General features: G+C 45.5%; 1 protein-coding gene across 5 annotated transcripts in view; it reads right to left on the bottom strand.

The window, feature by feature from the left end:
* Positions 1-22,680, bottom strand: part of dnmt3bb.1 (DNA (cytosine-5-)-methyltransferase 3 beta, duplicate b.1) — a 29,836-nt gene that overhangs the window by 4,172 nt on the left and 2,984 nt on the right. For 2 of the 5 annotated variants that reach the window (XM_035644931.2, XM_035644932.2), the window contains exons 1-15: positions 19,091-19,299; positions 17,046-17,154; positions 8,915-9,065; positions 8,282-8,367; positions 8,035-8,172; positions 7,036-7,179; positions 4,391-4,549; positions 4,185-4,292; positions 2,044-2,185; positions 1,805-1,927; positions 1,407-1,451; positions 1,199-1,278; positions 846-958; positions 548-731; positions 95-179 (exon numbers count right to left, since the gene is read on the bottom strand). In XM_035644931.2, coding sequence (XP_035500824.1) covers positions 95-179; positions 548-731; positions 846-958; positions 1,199-1,278; positions 1,407-1,451; positions 1,805-1,927; positions 2,044-2,185; positions 4,185-4,292; positions 4,391-4,549; positions 7,036-7,179; positions 8,035-8,172; positions 8,282-8,367; positions 8,915-9,065; positions 17,046-17,154; positions 19,091-19,284 — 1,861 coding nt within the window. In that variant the 5' untranslated portion in view covers positions 19,285-19,299. Of the gene's footprint in view, positions 1-94; positions 180-547; positions 732-845; positions 959-1,198; positions 1,279-1,406; positions 1,452-1,804; positions 1,928-2,043; positions 2,186-4,184; positions 4,293-4,390; positions 4,550-7,035; positions 7,180-8,034; positions 8,173-8,281; positions 8,368-8,914; positions 9,066-17,045; positions 17,155-19,085; positions 19,300-22,680 lie in introns of those variants that run through there. The other 3 variants (XM_035644936.2, XM_035644933.2, XM_035644935.2) reach the window with 2 other exon arrangements.

Genomic DNA, 22,680 nt, shown 5'->3' with positions numbered 1-22,680 from the left:
AACACGGACACAGGTACCATGAAGCTCTGCTGCACTGTAGGTGGATGAAACATCCCATTCTCACATTCGCGTTCTCACGCACGCTCGCTCTCACCGGTGGCAATGCCGTCAAACAGGGACAGAACTCTGATGGGTCGTCTCTGCTCTGCAGGGACTGCTGCGTAAATCTTTGGTTTCTCCTGGAAGGTGAAGATGAAGCGATGAAGGGAGATTATGACATTTTCCAAATAAAATGTCAACCTTCTTCTTGTATATAAGCAGAGCTCAGAAGCTGCATGTGCTTATCCTGTGTCTCTTTCTGTTCTATAGTGAAGGAAAACTCTTTTTTTTTATAACTGCAGCACACATTAAAATAATTCATACTTCTCATTTGGGTATGATTTATTGTTGCTTATTGATTATTGGCCTCTAATTCCCTTTAAACTGGGATTTTACTATAAGATGCAATATACAAATCGGCATTGCCCCCCTCCCAAACAAATCCATATTGGTTGGACTCTACTTTTTTTTCTTCTTTTTTTTTTATGTGATACAAAGTTTGACTTACAAACTCCTGTCCGTTGTCGTTGGCGAAGAACTCCTGCAGCTTGAGGCCCCAGTCGTGCCGCAGTTTCAGGACGCCGTACTGCAGCAGCGGCTGGCACATGTAGCATCTCCACGGGTCCAGGTAGCGAGCGCTGTTGGATGTCCCAGGATTGACCAGGATGTCCAGGCAGTCCACGCAGAAACACCTGAGCGGGGACGGACGGGGGGACGAGGAGGTGAACAGCTGCTCATGTTGGGCGGAGAGGGTGTGTTTTATCACGTGGTGTTTTACTGTTTCTCAGCGGGTGCGCTCGTCTGACCTGCAGCAGTTGGCGTTGCCGCAGAGCAGAACCTCTCGACCGCCACAGCAGACGGTGCAGTACGACTGGTAGCCGTCGTCATCGTACATGTAGGACATCTCCAGGTACACGTCCTGAACACAACACACAGAAGGGGGAAAGAAACACGTTTAACTTGGTGAAGCCCGCTGACCAAGCAGCACATTAGCCCCGTCTGCTTAAACAAACTGAATCTGTAAACATTTTGGAGGATGCCGTTTGTGAGTAATTTATTTCGTGAGTCTCTAACACAGATTGTTGTAAAAATATTAGACTTCTTTCTCTCTACCACAATGATACACCGCGACAAAAAAAAATCATTTTTGTTGCTCTACCTTGCATGTTTGGCACAGGCCTCCTTCAAACAGTGGGTGGAAAGTTGCTGCTCTCCCCTTTCCGCAGGAGAGACAGAATTCTGCCAAAACACACACACACACACACACACACACACAAGGAAATCAATAAACAGCAGAACATACAACACCGTCAAAATTCACAAATGAATTCACATTCACACACAGGAACACAGTGTGTAGTACTTACCTTCTATACTACTATTATTCTTCAGAACTTCATTCACCATTTGTTCTGAGAGGAAAAGAGACGCAGAGTTAACGAGCATGACAAAGAAACACTGGCACATTTTCATGGACAATATGCACATTTTCAATTTGCAGCCAAACTCAAATGAACACCCTCCTCTACACTACAGCACTTTGAACCAGTAGCAGGAAGCAGGAAAACAAATTTCTTAATATCAAAATAAAAGAAAAATTAAAACACAGATTTTATTTCTGCAGGTGTAAACATAGCACCAACAAAAAAAAGATATATATATATTTTCTTACAAGAAAAGCTGAGCATGAATCTCCATTTCCTAAAAGTAAACCTTTCATATTTCCAGATTATTTTGCAGCATTCTGAGTGACGTTGGGCTCTACCTCTGCAGTAGGACTCCTCCGGGGCGGCCTTGCTCTTGCAGAGGCTCAATCTGGGCCGCTTCGCGCTGGGGAAGTACTCTGGCAGTGAAACATCGAGGACCTGGTGGTCCAGAGGGTTGCTGTCTGCGGACCAATCAGAAGCAGATCAATTTGACAATTATTCCGTGGTCAGATCAGGGCAAATTAGGAGGAGGCACAAAATCCGCCGCTAGTTTTTTCTGCTGCTTTGCGTTGCTCACTGGCGCTGTGTGTCGGTTTGAGTCCCTCCTCTCCTTTGGGCAGGAAGCCGCCGTTGGCCCAGTCCAGCATGGGTTTGACCTGGTCCTCTGGACTGTCTGACTCGCAGGGGGGAAACGTCTTCTCCGCCCGGATACTGGCCATCTGAGCGAGAGATGTTCCACAACGAGAGAGAGAGACCATGAAGGTGAGAGAAAGATCGTGGAAAGAAATTAAACTACGTCTGATTTAAAATTTCTGATGGGGAGCACATGTACTGTATATAGCCCCAAACCCCCCAAAACAGATAGAATAGATGAATTAATTACAGATAAAATCACAAAATATTTGTAGTGCGACAAATAATTTACTTGACAAAAACCTGACACAGAGATCATATGAAGCCGTTCTGACCCTCGATGTGCTAAATGCTCCACAGATATTTAAAGGAGAGGTAATAGTGGTCACACCCAACCCGACTTATAACAAAAAAGTACAAACATGACATGAAGTGACTGCATTTTTAAAAAATGACACACACTCCCAAAGACACACACTTCTCTGCACGTTACGGACAAGTCCTGTCCCGTCTCATGTTGCTGAGTGCTATCAAAACTTTCTCTGGTCGCCCCTCAGTCATGTCTTTCAAACAACAGCCCGGTTTCTCGTTATAGATCTCGATGCCGCATTTGCCCAATATGAGCAGCGGAGCTCAAACAAGTGGAAGTGAGAAAAATACCGCTGGAGTCTTGGATGATTGGACCTCCTCTAATCGCCCCTCTAATCCTTCAAGTGCAGAGGCAGACAAGTCAAAGAGAAGGAGCGAGGAGGTCAGGAGCCCGAGGAGGTTGTTATCGCACAAAGACGGCGGGGTGACAGACGAGACACCGCAGAGCGGCCGGATGACACGAGGTGGACGAAACACGAGAGGAGGGAGAGAGAGCAGCATGAAGGGGACGGACACGTACACCGTCAAAACGTCCTCACGTCTGTCAGCGAGACGCCTTCAGGCGCGCGCACACACACACACACACACACACACACACACACACACATAGATACAAGTGTGACATTAAGCAACGAGAATGAAAGATGGAAAAGTTGGAGGTGTACAGAAAGTATGAAAGTTACGTCCCGATTGAGCGTTTCAACGTTTTGATGTTCGAATGAAGTTTCTAGGTTGGAAAAATATGTGGAAGGAGGAACAGGGTCAAAAAAAAAAAACAGGCTGAAAGATTTTAGAAGAACAACATACAGTATGGTGTGCTTTTGCTTCCAGCATCGACCCCAGTAAAAGGAAAACATTCTTATCTGTTCAACTCCTTTACCAATAATTTGCTGAAAGGACATAGGGAGGCCTCAATGTTATCTTTTCTGCCACCCGTCACATGGCGCCAGACCTGATTTTATGTGTCTGCATGATTTTGCAACAATTATTATCAGTGGTGCAATCACATATTCACTGATGTGCTCGCCTCTCCGAGAGGTGACGCTTCACCTTCTTTCCTTCCCGACACTTCTGCTTTTCCTTCTCTTTATGTCATTGACAGGATGAGATGCAGAAAGATAGAAACACATCTGTGTTTGCATTACTTGGCTACTGGTACACAAACACACACACACACACACACACACACACACATATTGTGGTGTACATGCACTTCCAGTGAACCAGGGTATTCTTGGCAGGGAAACCACTCGCCGTGTTTTTACAGCCGACCTCAGCCCCGAAACAAAATTAGCCACTGACAATCAAAAACACACACACACACACACACACACCATTATGCAAACAACCACCAATATACCTTGATACCGATGATATCAACAGCCACAACGGTTGCCACGGTTGCTCTGTTAGGATTGGCTGTGCACCCTGAAGGTGTATTCGACCGGGGACACGTCTTTAAGTGTCTCCGAATTTTTCCGCTCTGGGGGCGTCGGTGAAATTAATATTTTTCTGCTCTTGTGATTGGGTTTTATTCGATTTTGTTTTACATCCCTTTTAATCATTGGTAACAACGCAGACAAATTGGAAGGATGAGGGACAGAAGTTTCAAACGATTCCTTTCTCCCGTGTGCACATTATTCTGCTGCCGTTTAACCTTCTGAAGCTCGACATGAAGAGGCGAAGGTGTTGCTCCCAATGCACCCTGACGCTTACCTCCAGGGCCTGGAAGATGGCCCTGCGGTACGAGGCCAGCTTGGTGTAGGAAGCCTGGCTGAAGAACTTGGGGAAGGCGATGATGGAGTCCAGCTTGTCTGCAGAAACCTGGGGGCAAAGAAGTGAGTCAAACAAAGTGCGAGATATGCAAAATGATTATTAAACATCCCTCCTGCAGCTGGTCCGTGCTTTCTTTGCCTCCTCACCTCAGAGAACTTGCCGTCTCCAAACCACTGCAGCCACCTCATGCCGTGGCTGGCCTGCCTCTTGCCGGTGGCGCGCCACGTCACCACGATGCCGGGCCACCAGGAAAATCCCTTGATCTTCCCCCACACCAGCTCGCCGATGCCAAAACCCTTGTTGTCCTGGATGCAGGAGGCACAGCGGAGAGCGAGAGTACAAGTTTAAGGGCAGAGTTATTGATTTGACATTTAATAATAATAATAATAATAATATATTTGATTCATAAAGCGCTTTTCATGTACCCAAGCGCATTTCTTTAGGTAAACGCTGCAGGTGAGAGAGAGAAAACATGACCCTAAGGCAGAAGTATCTTCTTATCTTGTGCTGTCCTTCCTGAGCAGAGGAGGAGGTACCAGTGCACGGCAGAGAGGAGAAGAGGAACGAGGACGGATGGTTTGGCAGAACTGACAGAAATCTGTAATATTATCTGTATTGTGCACAAGCTAAAAAACTCTGGTTATGGTAAAGAGGAAACGGCAAACAAAGAAACGCGTTAGTGTGCAGGTGCCAAAGACTTTTCTTATCTCGGACAAAGACATAGAAAAGGGGAAAACTAAAGAAAGACGGAATAGTGGCAGAAATAAAGCAATGTTCCTGTGACTGTGGATAGAATGAAAGAGAAAAAAGGGGGTAAGGACACATTCTCAAAAGATTTCCTGCGTCCTCAAAACTCATGTTGAAAGCCATTGAGCAGACGAATGCAAAGGAGGAAAGAAAGAGGAGGAGAGAAAGAGGAGGAGAGAAAGAGGAGGAGAGAAAGAGGAGGAGAGAAAGAGGAGGAGAGAAAGAGGAGGAGAGAAAAGGCAAATCTTAAGTGAGCGAAGAGGCAATTTTGAGTTGCGAGATGAAAAGCTTTCTCTTCTTTCTCCTCCGGATCTCACGGAGGAGCCCGACCTTTTACCTCAACATGGAGGGAAGAGTTTCCCTTAATGGATCGATTGAAATATCAGATTTTCTTCCGAGATTAAACGTCTGACTCTTAAAAGCATCATAAACATGAATTGAACAGTGGAGTATTCGGCCGTTTTGGGGAATCACTCAACGCTCCACTCTGATTTGTTCATTGGCTCAGGTGTTTCCTCTGTTCCTACTGTTTCTTGTCACTTCAGCCTTTCTGTGCGCAGACCCTCTAATGACGATAATACCACAACTGACCCAGTTCTTTCTCTCTCCCCTTCTTTCTTTTGAGAGACGATGTGTGCTGGTGTCTGAGCAGGTGAGATCTGTCAGTCCGTCTTAGGACAGACATGTCACACACACACACACACACACACACACACACACACACACACACACACACACACACACACACACAAAGACACACACACAGGCCCCGCTGTGCTGACTGGTGGTCGTCATGACCTGAATGAAACTATTGATACTGAGCAAACACAGACAGACTCCCTCCCACTTTCTGTGTGTGTGTGTGTGTGTGTGTGTGTGTGTGTGTGTGGCCACCTGCACTAACACAGGGCCAGGTGGAGGAGGTTCTGTGGTGTGTGAAGGGAGTTACCATCCTCCCCCTTTCAAACGCTGCCAAACCTCAACTTCCCCTTTTTTTTTTCCTTTCTCTCGTGCGTCGATGCACTTTTCCAACTCTCCTTTTGCTCCTTAGCCCCTTTTCCCTTCCGCTCATCTCTGATGAGTCCACAGGCTCGATTCTGGACTCGACCCGCTCAACCTTGGTTAAAAAAACACAATGTCCCACCGGCTTGGTCTCTTCACACAACCTCACACTCCCGGTTCTACCTGTCAGAAGCATTTTGAGGATCCTCATATCACTGACTCAGAATTAGTTCAGACATGTAGATTCTGCTACAGGTCTTAGATTCCCCTTTTCCCTTTTGGGGGTTTTAACACCCTTTCTGTAACTTTGGTTCACCATCTCTCCATCGCTTCGGTTCGGACTTTTTGGTTTTTCATTTGACGTACACCTCCTAGACCTACAACCCAAGGCAACTGCAACGTGCAACAAAAATACAGAAACCTTTCCACATGAAATACACTTCAGGGGGCATTTTTCGAAGACATGTTCGGCGCCTGCACACACCCTGTTTGTGTTTCCTATTCACTTATTTCCTTCAATCTTCCGAGGCGTCTATCTGCCCCTATGGGAGGATGAAAGTCTAGTTTTCTCAATCCTGATATCTCACCCCCCCCCCCCTTCCTTTCTCCTGCATGCGCTCATCTGTCAATGTCACAGACACACAAACACTCGCACACAGTGTGTGCATCACGCTGATATGATTTAGTATTTAAACTACAGCGATCTCTGTCCACATAAGTTTTAGCTTTGTATCAGAAATGTTCCAAAATGCTGCAAATGAGAAACAGCCAAGTTAAAAAAAAAATAAGGGATTTTTTTTCTTTTTTTTCTTGGAGCAACGACAAGGGGGAACTGTTACAGTAAGTGTTTGCGTTCACCACTGGCAGCTGAGTCGTGACCGATCAGAACTCATCAGGGAGAGAATGTGGGCGTCTGCGTCATAGTTCATATTTTTGGGACTATAACAGCGTGGACGTCAGGCGTGACGACAGCAACATTCTTTCACAAAACTGAGACGCATCGGTGTGGACGTGGCCACAGACGCGCGCGCGCAGGTCTTACATTGTACTCTGGCTGCGTTTCGGAGCTGGACGTGGTGCCGCTGCTCTGGGCCGAGTCTTTGGAGTCTTGTTCCATCAGCTCCAGGCGAGGGGCCTCGGGGACCTCGCTGGACACGACCACCACCGCCCGAGGACCACCAGCGCACTGACGGAGAGCGAGAGAGAGGGAAACTTGAAACAAGGGTCAAGGAAACGTTTGCATAAGAGTTAACACAAGAGAGAAGACACAGAAGCTTTTAAATTATAAACCCTTAACACATATAGATTAATAAAAATCCATTGTATTTGTTAAATGAACTATAAAATGAATGAATTATCTGCATATTAATCCAACTGAATGGTCAATAACCTTGAAAGCTAAATGGTACAAAAAGTTATTATCAGTTTATGCTGAGGTGGAAAAGTTGGTGTGTCGAAGAAGAGAAGATAATCTGAAGGGTGATGGATTGAAATAACAATTGATTTACAGGGAAGTGTTTTTTTGTAGTGTATATGTAACATTGCGTGACCTTTCTGCCTCCTAAAAAATAAAAATAAATAAGAATTATAGCGGACAAAACTCCCACATGTGTGCAAGGTGTTGTTTTTAACACTGGCTCCAGTGTCTACGCTGGGTTTCCTGATTTTCTTTCTAATATATAAAAATAAATGAATCATCTTGGGGTTAATTAATCATCTGTAAAAATCAAAGGACAGAACCAGGTTCTGACATTTGCTCAAATCAAAATCTGAGACAAGATAATTAGACAAAAAAACAAAAAAACAAAGAGCGAGTTTAGTTGATTAAAACATATTTAAACAAGAACATTTGCGCCGCAACACGTGACTCATCAGGTTGTTTAACGTTTTTTTACATATTTGCGTTGAATCAACACTTCTGTGTGGGGTGAAAAAAATCCTGTGTCTGTTAGCACTGTGTGTGTGTGTGTGTGTGTGTGTGTGTGAGTGTGTGTGTGTGTGTGCGTTTGTGTGTGTGTGTGCGTGTGTGCGTGTGTGTTACCAGTAGCATGCTGTGCTCCTGTTTGCGGTTCTGTCTGCGATGCTTGGTGTGTGTGTGCGGCGTCAGACCGGCCTGAAAGATGGTTCTGGGTTGAGGTGTCTGTCTCAGACCCAACTGAGACGTTCCCGACACTTTCTCCTGTAAACACACACACACACACACACACATTTATACTCCACTATACCATTAACCAAATGCAAAAAAATAAAAATATATATAAAAACATTTCAAATGTCTGTGTTGATACCTCGCTGTAGGAGTCCCAGGTACGCTCCTCCTCTTCTGACCTCTTCCTGCTCCTCTTCCTGCTTCCGCTCGAACACTGGTTTTCATCTGGAGAGAGAGAGAGAGAGACACAGAGAGAGAGAGAGAGAGAGACGGAGAAGATGGACAGAAGGTTAGACAGATGGCAGAGGAGAAACTCAATATCTTCATGCTACAGGTCCTCAATGTACAGCCCCGCCAAAAAAAAGAATTTGTTATAGGACATAGGACGGTTTCTTGAAAAGGAAAACTCTTAGGTACTAAGTTTTAGAAAATATTATTATAAAAGAGTCATTTTGAGTTGCGTTTCTATGTAGTTGTTAATTTGAGCAAGTTAATAGTGTACGTAAAATTTTAGATCCTGTTGAGGCAGAGAGTCAACAAAACAAATGTGTGTGTGTGTGTGTGTGTGTGTGTGTGTGCGTGTGTGAGTGCGTGTGTGAGTGCGTGTGTGGGTGCGTGTGTGTGTGTGTGTGCGTGTGTGGGTGCGTGTGTGGGTGCGCGTGTGTGTGTGTGTGTGTGTGTGTGTGTGTGTGCATGTGCGTGTGTGGGTGCGTGTGTGTGTTTGCGTGTGCGTGTGCGTGTGTGTGTGTGGGTGTGTGCATGCGTGTGTTACCTTGAGGTGAGGCAGCGTCTCCGTTCTGTTTAGGGCTAAAGGGGGAGGGCGGTTCAGCCGCAGTCAGAGGGCTGTTCTCATTGGTCAGCTCCACGCCGCTGTCGTTCTCTGACAGGCCTTCAGCTGGAGGCGTGTCTCCGTTCACCGGCGCCTGGCAACAGAGGGAGAACAACGTCAGGGAGGGTGATTCGTGGACGCCGCTCAGATTGAGACTATTGAGGCTATTGTTTAATGTCACTCATCTTTGACTAATGCTTGGTCATTTTTTTCTTTCTTTCTTTGAGTATTTTCAAAACTGCAGTTTAATTGAGTTGATTGTGGAAAGCTTTACTGAAATATTGCGTTCACATGAATGGGATGCGATATTAGATATCAACACCAGATCATTCATAATTTAAGGCTGCCTGACACCGACACAAGGTATTTTGTTCAAGCTACGTCTTGCAAGTCAGCACATCTCCATCGGGGGAAAAAAAGGAAGTGTGTTGTCCAAACACAAGGTCGCAAAACCAATTGTTCACGGGAGCTTAAACATAAAGTACTTCGGGCAGGTATCACTGCGCCATCTTGCCGCGGTAGCTTTGAGTGGAACAGCTGATTTGCCGATTGTTACTCTGCCGGCGCGAGTCGGCGCAGTGATACATGGCCGAAGTACGCTTGAAATGAAAGTGCAAACTTAAACGGATGTCTGGCGGAAAACTGTCGCAGTGAAAAAGAGTTTTTTCGGTGGTCCCCTCTGCAACAGTAGGACTCTGACTTACGCTACTTCCACTTCTCCTCCATACTCCGTTAAAAGACATCGCTGATCACCGTCTCCGTAAGGTGACATATTAACTATGCATGAATAACTCATTCAGCCCCACTTCAAGATCACTGAACTATCCCTTTAAGTAAACCAATCTGACTCAACAGGAGCGCTTTAGAAAAACCATAAAAGAACAACACGGAGGGTGATGAATCTGCCATCCGTCACTGGACCCCGGCCACAGTGAGTCATTTGTTGGAGTGAGCGGCCTGTTTGCCAGAGGGATCAGGGAGCTAAAGAGAGAGAGATCAACTTGAGGGCCAGGAAGTAGGAAGAACATATTTTATTCCTGTTTCTCTCTGCATCACTTCATCTCTCGTCTGAGGTGAGGGAGAGTTTCAACCGCGTTCGGCTCAGCTCGGCTCTGTCTGGACTTGAACTTGCCACATCCGCACTTGAAATACTGAATCCGCGTAATCCCTCATCGGCCCGCTCAGATTAAAGGGGGCTGAATACAAAAGGTGCGCAGATACTAATGTATGTAAGGGATTTACGAGTGTAACAGATGTGTGCACGTCAGTGAGCTCGTGCTCATGGAGCACATGGTGAGTGAGGAAAGTAAGAAATCGAAAATAAATGGCGGGTAATAAAAACAAGTGCAAAGGCCTCCATGCAGGGGGGAGGATCAAACGGTTTCTGAAGGGCTGCAGCTGAATTTCTTTTCATTATTCACTGATCTCTAGATTATTTACACAATGATTTGATTTATCTTCATATCAATACAAATTTTGGGTTTCCAGAATCAAAATATACAATTCACTGTCATGACGGACAGGGACGGGCATCAAATATTCACATTTGATAAGGTGTAGCCATCTGCATATGTATGCATCAAGTCGTAAGTATTACATCTTTAGAGTTTGGATGATTATATTGTCATGATAAACATTCCCTTTAAAGATGATGAGGACACAGACTTCGACTTGTTTCCTTGCATGACAGAATTCATGAATCTATATTTACACTTGATTAAAAAAATATGAAAAAGAAAGTTGTGATTTGTGATTGTTTAAAGTATTTTTTGCACTTTATTGGATTACGCCAACAGTTTACCCCTGTAGAGATGAAGCTGCTATCACTCTTGTAAATCTAGCACATTTATCTTTTCCAAATATCAATTATCATTTAAATAATATGTTAAGTGGCCATTTTTTTGTATGCTACAAAAATACATTTTATGTTAACAGTTCCAAACAATGAAGCACAAGGCGAGGAATTAATTTGCAGACAAACGTTTACAGATAATAAGGATGGGCTTTTAGTGCGTCACGTGGAACAATTAGGTATTGTTTAATAATTAGGTATTGAAGTGAGACTTAAAAAATGTAGGGATATGTCTGGAAAAAGACAGAGTCAGAGATGGAACCGAGGCGAGACGACGAGGAGCAGCTGTGAAACAGATGGACGGTTGCGAGATTGTGGTTACTGTTCACAGCTAACCGAATCTGCGGCTGTTTGTAACTGTTCAAGGTCATAAAAGAGGGAATGCATGCGGTGTGTGTGTGTGTGCGTGTGTGTGTGTGTGTGTGTGTGTGTGTGTTTGTGTGTGTGTGTGTGTGTGTGTGTGTGTTTGCAAACGCCAAATTTCCCCAAGTGTAAATGAACTCGGTGAACTTGTGCACAAAGTATGTGCTCAAGATGCTAATGAGTGAGGGCCGTTGCCAAGGGGAAAGGAAGGCGAAAGAGAGACTGACAATGTTTCCTCCTATAAAGTTGCCCTTTCACACACGCAGCACACAACGCGTCCGCCGCTTCCCCAACTACTGGACACACTCTGTTCGGTTTTGCCGAGGGTCGGCACCTGGGTAGAGCGTGCAGGAGGCGGCAGGCAGGACGTGACCCCCAAAGAGAACGCTGTGGAAATCACAGCGTTCCGCTCGTGGCGTCGCACTATTTGCATGATAGAAACATCATCCACACGCCCGGCCGCTCGCCGTGAATTCTCCTCCTGACAGTGACTCTATTCACACACGGGCTCAATCGGACATCACACGGACTTTGTGCCGGGGCAGGCTGGCAAGGGCGAAGTCCGTCTGATGTCCGGTCCAAATGATTTGGACATTTACGCGCTCACACGTAACTCCTCCGGGGTGGTGTCAGGGCTGCGGTGCACGTGCGAGAGCTTTCTGAGATAGACAGACAGAGAGAGAAGAGGGCCGGCACGCCACATGACAATTTTGGCTATGAGATGCGGCGCTGTGAGCATCACCCAGACCAAACATTAGTGACAAGGGAAACTTATTGAGCCGATAGCTGCTCAGGGCAAAGATCGTATCCTCACAAATCAACTAATCGGCTCTCAAAATATCAAGTGTAAAGGCCGCAAAGTGGAAGAGGAATGCTGTCGTTGGTGTCGCAAGTTAGAAATGGGAACCAGAGGGAAAAGGTTTCTAGGCTTTCTGGAGCACAAGACCACATCAAACGCCCAGCATTAGACCAACAACCTCTCAGCCACTGCCGGCCTCCCCTGTCCAAACATGAATTCACCCACGCGTGCTGAGCCTGAGCGCCGAGCTACAGCGCGGCTACCTGTCGCATTACGCAGCGGTTGGAGGCCACGCAGAGGGAGATGTGGAGTGAAAAGGCTCCGAGCGACGAAAGGTGAGGAGGTGAGCAGCGGGGAGGAGTGACAGCAGAGGGAGGCGCTGGTTGAGTGGGATGAACGAGTGACGAAAGGAGCGGACTGGGCCTGCAATATTTTTCTTCAGGCAATGTCTTTGACCCGAGACCTGAGAGTCGAATTATCAAGCAATGAAAACGGACAGATGAAAATGTGGGACACCTGGGAAAATGGTCAAAAAATGGGGGGGCAACATGTAGCTATGTGAGCGTGTGGTCTTCCCATTCTCCACCACCTCACTCTTTGAGAGAATATTACTACGGACGATCATGTTTTGGAGCTGATGGGTCAAAGGTCAAGGATCAAAGTCAACATAAATATGGTCCAAAAAATATATCTGCAAATGATGGAATGAATGATTTCCCCATGATGTCATATGATAAATGATGTAATGCATAGTTAAATAATTCATTTTTTTTAAAAGTTGAAGTTGAAGTGTTTTCAATATATAAAATACATATTAAAAGTAAACTATGTATGGTATACCGTTAAAAAGGATGGTGAGAAAGGCAGAAGTGGGCGTAAGTGATTCATGACTTCAAAAGCCTGTGTTCTCTGTCACATTCCTGCCTCAGAGACAGTAATCATAGTTCGTAGAGCCAGTTGGAACCAGGTCAGATGGAATATCCGACTTAAAAAGTGACAGCGCAACGAAAACCATTATTTCTTTTTCAGCGTTGGTTTGCAGCAAAAAAACACACAAAAGCAAACGGCGACAAGAGCCACATGATCAGGGGTAAACAGACAGGAGCGGTCACTCGTGACGCATGCGGTGTGAACTGATGTTGCTTAAGAGCTGCGCACTTGTGAACAGATCACCCAAGACGTGTGTCAACTCCGGGCGTATGTGTGTGTACATATACATGCGCATGTTGAAAAGCTATTTCCCGCTGACTTTCTGGCCATTTTGCATCTCCGGGTACTTAAGCAACCCATAACTCATCCTCCTTCGAGTCTCCAAAAGAGACCGACAGAGAGACAGACAAATAACACAAGCCCGGGGCATCTCCATCTGTCTCCACCTCCCGTAATCTCCCCTCCTTTTAGAGCCCTATAAATCTCGTAGCGTTCCCAATCTAAGTGCACGTTTGTAGGTGATTTGTGACACATCTACGCGTTGAATGAGCAACTGGAACATACTTTTTGCTGGATGATGAACACCTCACGCGAATAATCTGTTGTCTCATTTCACTTTCTGCCAACTAAGGCCAAGATCCAGTCCTTTTTTCTTTTCATGTAGAGGCAAAAATATGGAATACGTTTGCGGGAAATGAAGTATGAAAATAATAACAGAAAAAAAAACCCTGCTAAAGTTTTGCATTTGGCTATTTCATTTACTCCCTTCTTCTGATGCAGCAGTAGTACATGGACTTGAAATTCCTTTTGCACCGTCGAACAGAAAGAAAGCTTCACTTCCCTCTTTGTCCTCGTCTCCGTCTACCTCATCTGAACTTCCTTCAATCCCCGTCCTCCATCATTTTCTCTTTTCAGCTCATTTTGTTTAAATCTTTACTGCTACTCTCTGTCGGGACAAAAACAGACCAGGTCTGCTTTTGTCAAAGATGGGGGGGGGGGGCGCACAGACAAAAGAAGGTTTGTGGCGACAGATTCTTGAGAAAATGCTGAAAAACACACGCAAAAGCCTTTGAAATTAAGGTTGTAAAAGCATTACAAAGCTCATTCCAAAGTTTGTTTCATGCCACTTGTGGTCACAAACATCCCTCGTCTTAGGAGCCTTTGGGTTACTCTAGATGTGGGCGTCAGGTAAGTGTTCCGAGAAATGTTTAATTGCTCATTCCAGCTCCTCTAGTTTCACATGGGAAGGGGAAATGGGACTTGTTGTTGTCAAACAGGTAGTTCTAGACTGTTATCATCATCATCATCATCATCATCATCATCATCATCAATGTCCGACCTGCCTTCTTCTCTTTGCGGCTTGTAAACATGAACATGCCCCATTAAGCATTAAAGAAGCACAAATTGTCCCTTTCCTACAAATCTTACAACTAATTCAGCGACGACTTATTCCTCTTATCACTTCTGCTAGTATTGTTGCTATGATGGCTACTGCTAGAAAAATGTTTTTCGTAAGATTATCAGCGACCCATAATGCTTTTGCTTATTGACCGTCGTATGTATAGAATCGCAATGTTGGGATGATCATATCAAACATGGCCAAAGCTTGAAATAAAAACTTGTGTGCATGCAGCTCGTTCTGTACGTCTCTGCTCGAGTGTGGCAAAGCAGCGTGCAAACCGTTGCGCTGTGCAGGTTTCGAGAAACCTACGTCACCCGCACATTCCACAGTGAGCAACAGAGAGCCCCCGCGGCGCTCCGACTGCGCTGTCAAAACATCTTAGCGAGGCCTAAATGATTAGAAACACTGTTCTATAGCTCACATTTAAATAGGACCGTGTGCACTGTCACCTGGGGGGGGGGGCCCTCTGAGAGTGTTTCTTAACAAAGACATGAGCAATAAAAAACTCCTTTGTTTTACATATTTTTCCCCCCAGTTATTTGTCAGAACAGCTTGTCCGTGATGCTGCAAGCTTCAACAAAGATGTGAGCTCACATCGTTTACACAAAAGAAGAGGCTGCAGGATGAAGCCTTGCACATAGTGTTCATATTACGATTTCTTTGACGACCTAGTACTAGCAGCAATTGAGTTTACACAAAACTGATTTATCTGACATTTGATAAATGACTCATATCAGTGCTGTTGCTGGGTAAGAGTTTGTCTTGTCGACTGTAAGGTTATTGTGCAAGAAATGTCTTTACGGACCTGCGACGAAACAACACACATAACAAACACCAACCAAACTATATCTAAGCCTGAGACCGTGGGCCTCCTCTCAGACAAGGCTTAGAAATGCAGGTATTGCATTATACATTTACCGATACGTTAAGAAAAATTGGCGATGATTTGCTATGATGTAGTTATCAAACCCTATGACAAAATAAATAACTATTAATAAAAAAGGAAAAAAACACAAATACAACCAAATATATAGAACTAAATTTATGTTTTAAATAAAAGCTTTCATATCGGTGCATATCTGCAAATATGCACGCAGATACTGTTATGTAAGTGAAAGGCTCATATTTACCAATTTTTATCGGCCAGCTGATAAATCTCCGGCGCTCTAATAAAGAATCAAATGTCCCGCACTCTTTCCCCAAATCATTCACCTTTCCTTTATGTTGGTGCTCACACTGCCAGCTGCCACCACTCAGCTCCGTTCACTCATTCACTACTGTGAGATCAAATCGAGAATGAAAAACACAATGATCACAACGGCACTAAAAGTGCATCGAGCTGCTCTCCGTGTGTCCACAGATAGAGGAACCCTACTTGTCTAAACAGTCATTAATCCCAACACGGGAAGTGTTCCAGATAAAACCGCCCTCCAGATCATGTCACTTTTCAGACTTCAGTTCATGATCTATGGAATAACCCAACCGCAGTCAATCTTGAAGTGAATACCTCCGGACTCCAGTCGTCACGTCACACACGATACGACGGGAGCTCGGCCGGTTAACATGGAGACGGGCGAACAACAAACACAGAAGTTGTGCCGATGAGGAGAAAATGAAGGCTTGCGTTTGGGATGAAGGGAAGGAGAGGAGGAACAGAGAAAGAGGAGATGGTGAGAGAGCAACATCAAGAGAAGAAAAAAACAGAAAAGCAGATGGCGGGGGGGGGGGGGGCTCTCGGACCGAGTGATATATGAGTGAGAAAGAGGAAGAAGCAGTAACGGATGACGAGAGCCTCAATAAATGTGTGTGTGTGTGTGTGTGTGTGACAAAGTCTGTGTACATATGCCTGAAAATTATGAAAGAGTGAAAATGTGTGTGTGCGTGGGTACATGTGAAACAGTGTGTGTGGGTCTGTGGGCGTGTGTGTGTGTGTGCAGATTGCGAGAGCAACTGAAGAAATTTGGGTGTATCTGTGTGTGAACGTGTGTGCGTTGCATCTCCTCCACATACTTGAAGTGAATCCATTTTTTCGTGGCGAATAAAGACGCCAGTGTGCTGCGCTCACGTCCTTCGTGTGCTCCGAGAATCCTTCTTTCTCCATTCTGTTCTTTGCCACTTTCGTGCCTCTATATGATTCATTAATGGGGGACTCTTTGTCCCCATAAGGAAGGCAGATCCCCATAATGTGACTGTGTCAACAGGTTATGGTCCCCATAACATGAATAATACCTAGAACACACACAAGCCCTCCCTCCTTCTCTCTGCTCCCTCTCCCCTTGCTGCCTCCGTCCTTCCATCTATCCCCTATGTCCTCTTTGTGTAGACACAGCTGTGTGTGTGTGTGTGTGTGTGTGTGTGTGTGTGTGTCACCAATGCATTCTCAATTAGACTCATCTAACATGCTGGCACTCTTGCCCGGGCATCTGCCTTGGCATCAACACACGTGCTTTTGTGTGTTTTGGATCAAAAAACCACCGTTGTGAGGACATTTTGGCTTTTTCGCACAACTTCACAGGGCTTTTTTAAGGCGAAAGACGATGTTTCAGGGTTAGAATGAGGTTTGACGTTAGGGTTCGGCATGATGGTAAAGGTTAGGGTTTAAAAAAGCCAGTTTCCATTACATCATAGCATAAATCTTCAAATGTTAAGGTGAAAACGTGTTTTAACTGTTTTAGGTATGTGTGTGTGTGTGTGTGTGTGTGTGTGTGTGTGTGTGTGTGTGACTCACAGTGGCAGTCATGTTGTTGCTCTCCTCCAAGATTGCAGCAGAGTACTTGTTGGAAGGCATCGCAGTTGCAGTCGACTGGTCCAGTGTCTGTCCCGACTCCTTTTCAAACCTGGACGGGACACAAACCGGAAAAACAGTCAGACAGGAAAATAAATACAAAAGAGTTTATGTCATAGAGGCTTGTAGAGTTGTACTAGCAAGTACAGTGAAAGAATATGGATTCGTTTTTAAAAATCAGAATCTCTACAATATGTCAATCATGTAATCAAATCAAATCAAAGAGAATGGGTGCCAGGCGAGTGAATGTGCGGGAAGAAAGATGGAGTAAGGAGGCGACATTAAAAGTTCTTTTGTACATTTGGACATGGTTTCTTTTTAATGTCGCCTCGTTACTAGTTGAAAAACGAAAATACTGATAAATCTGAGCCCTTAAACGGGTCCGCACCGAAATGTATTGGGTTCTTCTGTGGCCCATTGTCCCGTCCCTCCACCATGCTTAGCTCCAATCAGTTCAGTGCTTTTAGCAAAAACAAAACAACGACTAACGACTAATCAAATCTGGTTTTTGGCCAAAAAAAATTATCATACTTTGTGAAACAATGCAGCTTTGAGGGACACAGAGAGACAGAGAGAGAAAAGAAGCGGTGGAGAAAAAGGAAGAGAACGACCAGGAGAGCAGAGGACAACTCAGTCCACAGGTAGGAGCAGACCTGACATGTCCATACAGACCTGAGGTAAACAGATACACACGACTCTCAGTGTGTGTGTCCGTGTGCAGTGCTGCATTCTTGTTTTGCACTGATTGACCCCCCGTGCCTCCACGGTGGTTCACGTACAAATCCCCCTTTTTTTACAGTGCGTATACGTGTGTGTGTGTGTGTGTGTGTGTGTGTGTGTGTGTGTGTGTGTGTGTGTGTGTGTGTGTGTGTGTGTGTGTGTGTGTGTGTGTGTGTGTGTGTGTGTGTGTGTGTGTGTGTGGTTTTGGGGGTTTGCCGTCAAACAGGCATGTACAGAGAGACCTGCAGACCTCAGGTAGCAGACGGACAGATTTAGTTCAGCTCACATTAATCTGAACTGGATGTGCCCAGAGGCAACACACTTCTAACACGGAAAAGAATGGAATTTGTAAAAGAAAGGAGGAAAAGAAAGTGACCGTGCGGGAGAAAATAAACCGGGAGCTGCATGATTACTACATCCAACCCAACTCTACCGTTCTGTATTTAACTCTATGCGTCATTTAATCACCGTAGACGCTCTGTTGGAGACGTCATTATTTAACTATACCGGTGTTCTTGAGGTGGTGCAATGTGGCCTTGCTTATGATCATGTTGAAGATATTGCTCACACATCAGCACATCCACCCATGTAAATGAGATGGACAAACTATTAGAAACACCTTAATGCAAATGTAATGCAACAGCACAACATAGTATCAAAAATAGAATCAGCACATAAACAACTCCAATACGGGACTCAATTACATTTCTGGGCCTTTTTATGTCGAATGTAAATCTGAAGATAGTGAAAGATTAACAGGACCTTTGGTCATATATATATATATTAACATTTTAATATTTGTGTGTGACGTGTGTTAATGTATATTGGATGGAGGCACGATGTCACCGCATGTGGGCCGCACACAAAAGAGCGACATAAACGAGACGACCAGGTGCATCCTGCATCCACACACACACACACACACACACACATACACCCACACACTGCACTGACTTAACCCAAAACACACTTAACCCCCGCAGTAACCCGAATATTTCTATCCATCAGTGCACGTATCGTGCGCGATGACAGGCTCATTAGTTGCTGCTATCGCTCCTCCTTTCAACACCAAACAGTGAGAAATGATGCCCCATGCACAAAACAAAACAGTTCCAGGGTTCAGCCGATGAGACACATCAACCAAGAGAGCACACAAAAATCACGTGAGTGTCTTCCAGAGTGTGCTTCCCCCGGGGGGGCAGCGTTACCTCGTCCAGCCGCGGCCAGGGCGGCAAAGCACAAAACAAAGTGGAAATAAAATACCTTACAACAACCACGGCGCCGACTCCGACTCTATCTCAGCCTGCTGAAGCCTCGTGTTGGCTACGGCCAAACTGACACAGCCACCCACAGAGCGAGGACCTTGGATTTCACCCACCAACTCTCTCAATGAACTGTGCATCTGGCACAAGCTCACACTGCCGCCGTGTGAGTCAGAGTGCGCCGAGTGACGTGGATGCATGCGAGCGAGCGAGGGACTGTCCCGTCGCCGAGAGGTGAGGAGGTTCACGGTTCATGCAGGATGTAGATGGCCCCGCCCCCTCCCCTCAGCTCCCCGAGCCTTTGGCCTCTCATCTACACACCACGACCAGACCAAACAGGTATCTGCTCAGTGTCTGATTCTGCTGAAGTCTTCGCGTCAGAGGCCTGGATCAGTTTCCCTGAGTGACGCGCGTAATTTTAGCCACTTTTAGCCAATTTTAGCGCTCAGCTTAGCGTCTCTCGTCAGCCCCTTGCGGTGCAAAGGCATCTTTGACAGAGAAATGCACAATGACATGTTCAAGTGGGGTTTTTTTTAACTGACTTATTCGAGCTTCCGCCATTATGGTTGAACTTTTTTGGTGACAAGCACCGGGCAAAACAAAATGCGTCACACGGTCGGCCACTCAAATGTTCTCAGGGGCCCAAATATCGTTTGAGCCGTCTGTAATGACACTGAGATGCACCACGATCAATCTGCACAAAGAGTTTAAAGAAATACTTGAGGTGGAGAAACAACCAGACCCGTGCTACATATGTTGTGGAGTTGTGTTCTCACATTATATTTTCCGACCTGGAGAAATATGTAGATTTAATCCAGACAATGGCGCGTTTCATTCGCTCGCCTGTCGATGCATGCCTTGTTGGACTGGATTGCATTAAGGGGAGAAAATGTGAATTGGCCAACCGCCTTGAGATTTTCCCAAACAGGTGCTTTACTTGAAATAAAACAGCAGAACTGTTTCATAGTGAGATTAGACGTTTATGCACTATGATTTCCAGGATAGCGCTGTAGTTCACAATTAAGCCAAAAAAAAGGACACTTCGAGTTTGAATTGCTGCCAATTTAACTAAAAATAATTTCCTTTTCTTCTATTATGCAGAAATTTTGCCATATTAAAATATGTATTGATGATGGGATATTCAATTCAAGTTAGTAGGTTTTAAATCCATAGGTTGGGGTTAAGTGCTGTAGTATGTTACAAAGCTCAAAAAATAAAAATAAAATACACATCACCAACCCAGTAATAGAGTAGGAATTATGGCTCACACCATCCTAACATCTTGTAATGGTAACAGCTCCGAGCCACAGCGGTGTGGTGTGTGTGTGCATCACTTGTGTGTCCCTTTGTGCTTCACCTACGAGCTCCTGCCTGGAAATTGTGGTAAATCCGTGAGGTACAAAACGTTCGTTACCTGCGTCTCTGCAGAAACGCGCTTCAGCTTCCAGAGAAAGAGAGAAAGAGGGAAGCGAGAATGAACAAGAAGAACTGAGGAAGGATGGAGGGCACAGGCTGAGGGGCCCACGGAAAGGGGACAGAGGACAAGGGGGGCGGTGGGGGAACATCAAAGTTGTGTCTGGTGGTTAGAGATTAGGGGACTGCATTGCAAGAGGGGATTGTTCACTCCCCAAAGGGTGCATGTGTGTGTGTGTTTGTGTGCGTGTGGTTGGGTGCGTGTGTGTGTGTGTGTTAAAGGCGGGGTAAGCTCCTTGGGGTCTCTCGCTGGGGGCTGCATTCCTCGTCTGTCATGTACTTTATGGCCCCTTCCAGTTCAGATCGAGCCATACAGTTTATACATTGTCTACTTTTGTGTCCCATTGTACAGACTTAACTCTGGAGGCACGCAGGCTCAAACCACACATCATCCATTCATGGACACTTCTCGGAACACGCTCGCGTTTTAAATCACAACACCAGCACTGAAAAATAGGACTAAATTATAGATTGTGTCTAAGAACACCAGCAATAAAATATCGTGTTTGATTTTGTCACTGAGCTATGGATGAAAAACACTACAGATTTTTTCTTACCCGACTAAAGATGTGTGTTACATCACACTACACACTTAGCGTGGACTCTTTGACATGCAGACAGCAGGAGCCGGGGATCGAACCAGCGACCTTCCAATTAGTGGACGACCCCCACCAGATTCACTGAGAGGCCTCCGATTCCAACTGACAGACCATGAAACTGACTGACTCGTCATTCCGGCTTCATGAAGATCGCCATTAGTTTAAAAGAAACGTTGATATGGACTATAGCGGTGAGACGAACGATTCACAGATGCTACATAAACACAGTGGGAGAGTCAGGATGCGTGGATCCGGCTAACATCTGAGCTTTGAGTTCGCTGATCCCACTTTCACGGTTTCTTTGTCCATTTCTGGTTTTGACTTTGTCGGTTGTAGTCACTCGAATAGGAAATCGCCGACCTTACAGAAAAATGACTCCACACAGCGAGGAATGAAGACGACTGCAGGTGAAAACTGATGCTGATGCTTCGTTGTACGTTTGTCCCCACACGGTATTAAATTTTCTTCAACCATAACAGATGCACAAATAGGAGGAGCTTCATGGGACACAAGCAGAGTTGCAGTAATAGTAGAAGTTCCATTGATCTGCTTCAGTACGTCCCCCTTCAGAAACCCTGCACAGCATCACCAGTCTGCATCAGCGACGGTGACGTGTGACGCCACTCTACTGATAATACATCCTTCTCTGTTTTATTTCATTTGGCTTTGAGATTGATAACTGGGGGGAAGTAAAGAAAACATGTGACCGGAAGACGCCATCCATTTTAGACTCCAGCTAATTGTCCTGGGCCTTTTTCACATTCATACCCAGAACAATCACTGATGAATGTGTAACTGACGATGAAGAATAAGTGCTAATTGCCGCCTGTCGCCCTGTTCCCCGAAGTTATAACCAAATCAGAAAAACACTGAGACAAAAAAAAGTATCTTGATGAAAAAAATGCCCTGACGGATGAATCCGAGCGTAAACACAATTTGACCATGGCACACAAATGATGCCATAAGATTTGCAGCGAACGACCGAGTTGGCCGGGTGGTACTTGTGCCATTGGGAAACGAACTTTGGTTTAAATGTTTATACATGCTGGGAGGTTCTTCTGGAGGTTTCCCTGCTGGAGGCCAAAAGAAGTGACTCAGACACTTGAATTATGTCAACACTTCTCCAATGGTAACTCTCTCTCCTCCAGAGAGCTGTGCGCCTGCACTCGACTCCTCCCTCCCCACCGCGTGGCCCTCTCTCCACACCGACTCCCAACCAACACCCAGCAGAGAAAAAACCCACTTTGTGTCCCTGTGTTTGTTCCGACCTGTCAACAAACAGCACCGCCACCACTCACCCCCCGACAAGTGGGGGTGATGAATCCTGGAAGGAAGTTCGGCGCGTAATGAAACCACCGCCGCGCGTTCAGAAACCAGGAAACCGCCACCACCGCGGCGTCAAATACAAAAAGGAGATTCTATAAAACACCAAAAAGCAAAAGTCATTCAAGTTGACGCGTCGCACCAGCGTCCGGCCCACAGCTGCACCGGCGCAGGCTCGATGTCCAACAACAACAAAAATGA

This window comes from Scophthalmus maximus, chromosome 3 (assembly GCF_022379125.1).
Source record: "Scophthalmus maximus strain ysfricsl-2021 chromosome 3, ASM2237912v1, whole genome shotgun sequence".
NCBI lineage: Eukaryota > Metazoa > Chordata > Actinopteri > Pleuronectiformes > Scophthalmidae > Scophthalmus > Scophthalmus maximus.
This window is presented reverse-complemented; position numbering and strand designations above follow the sequence as displayed.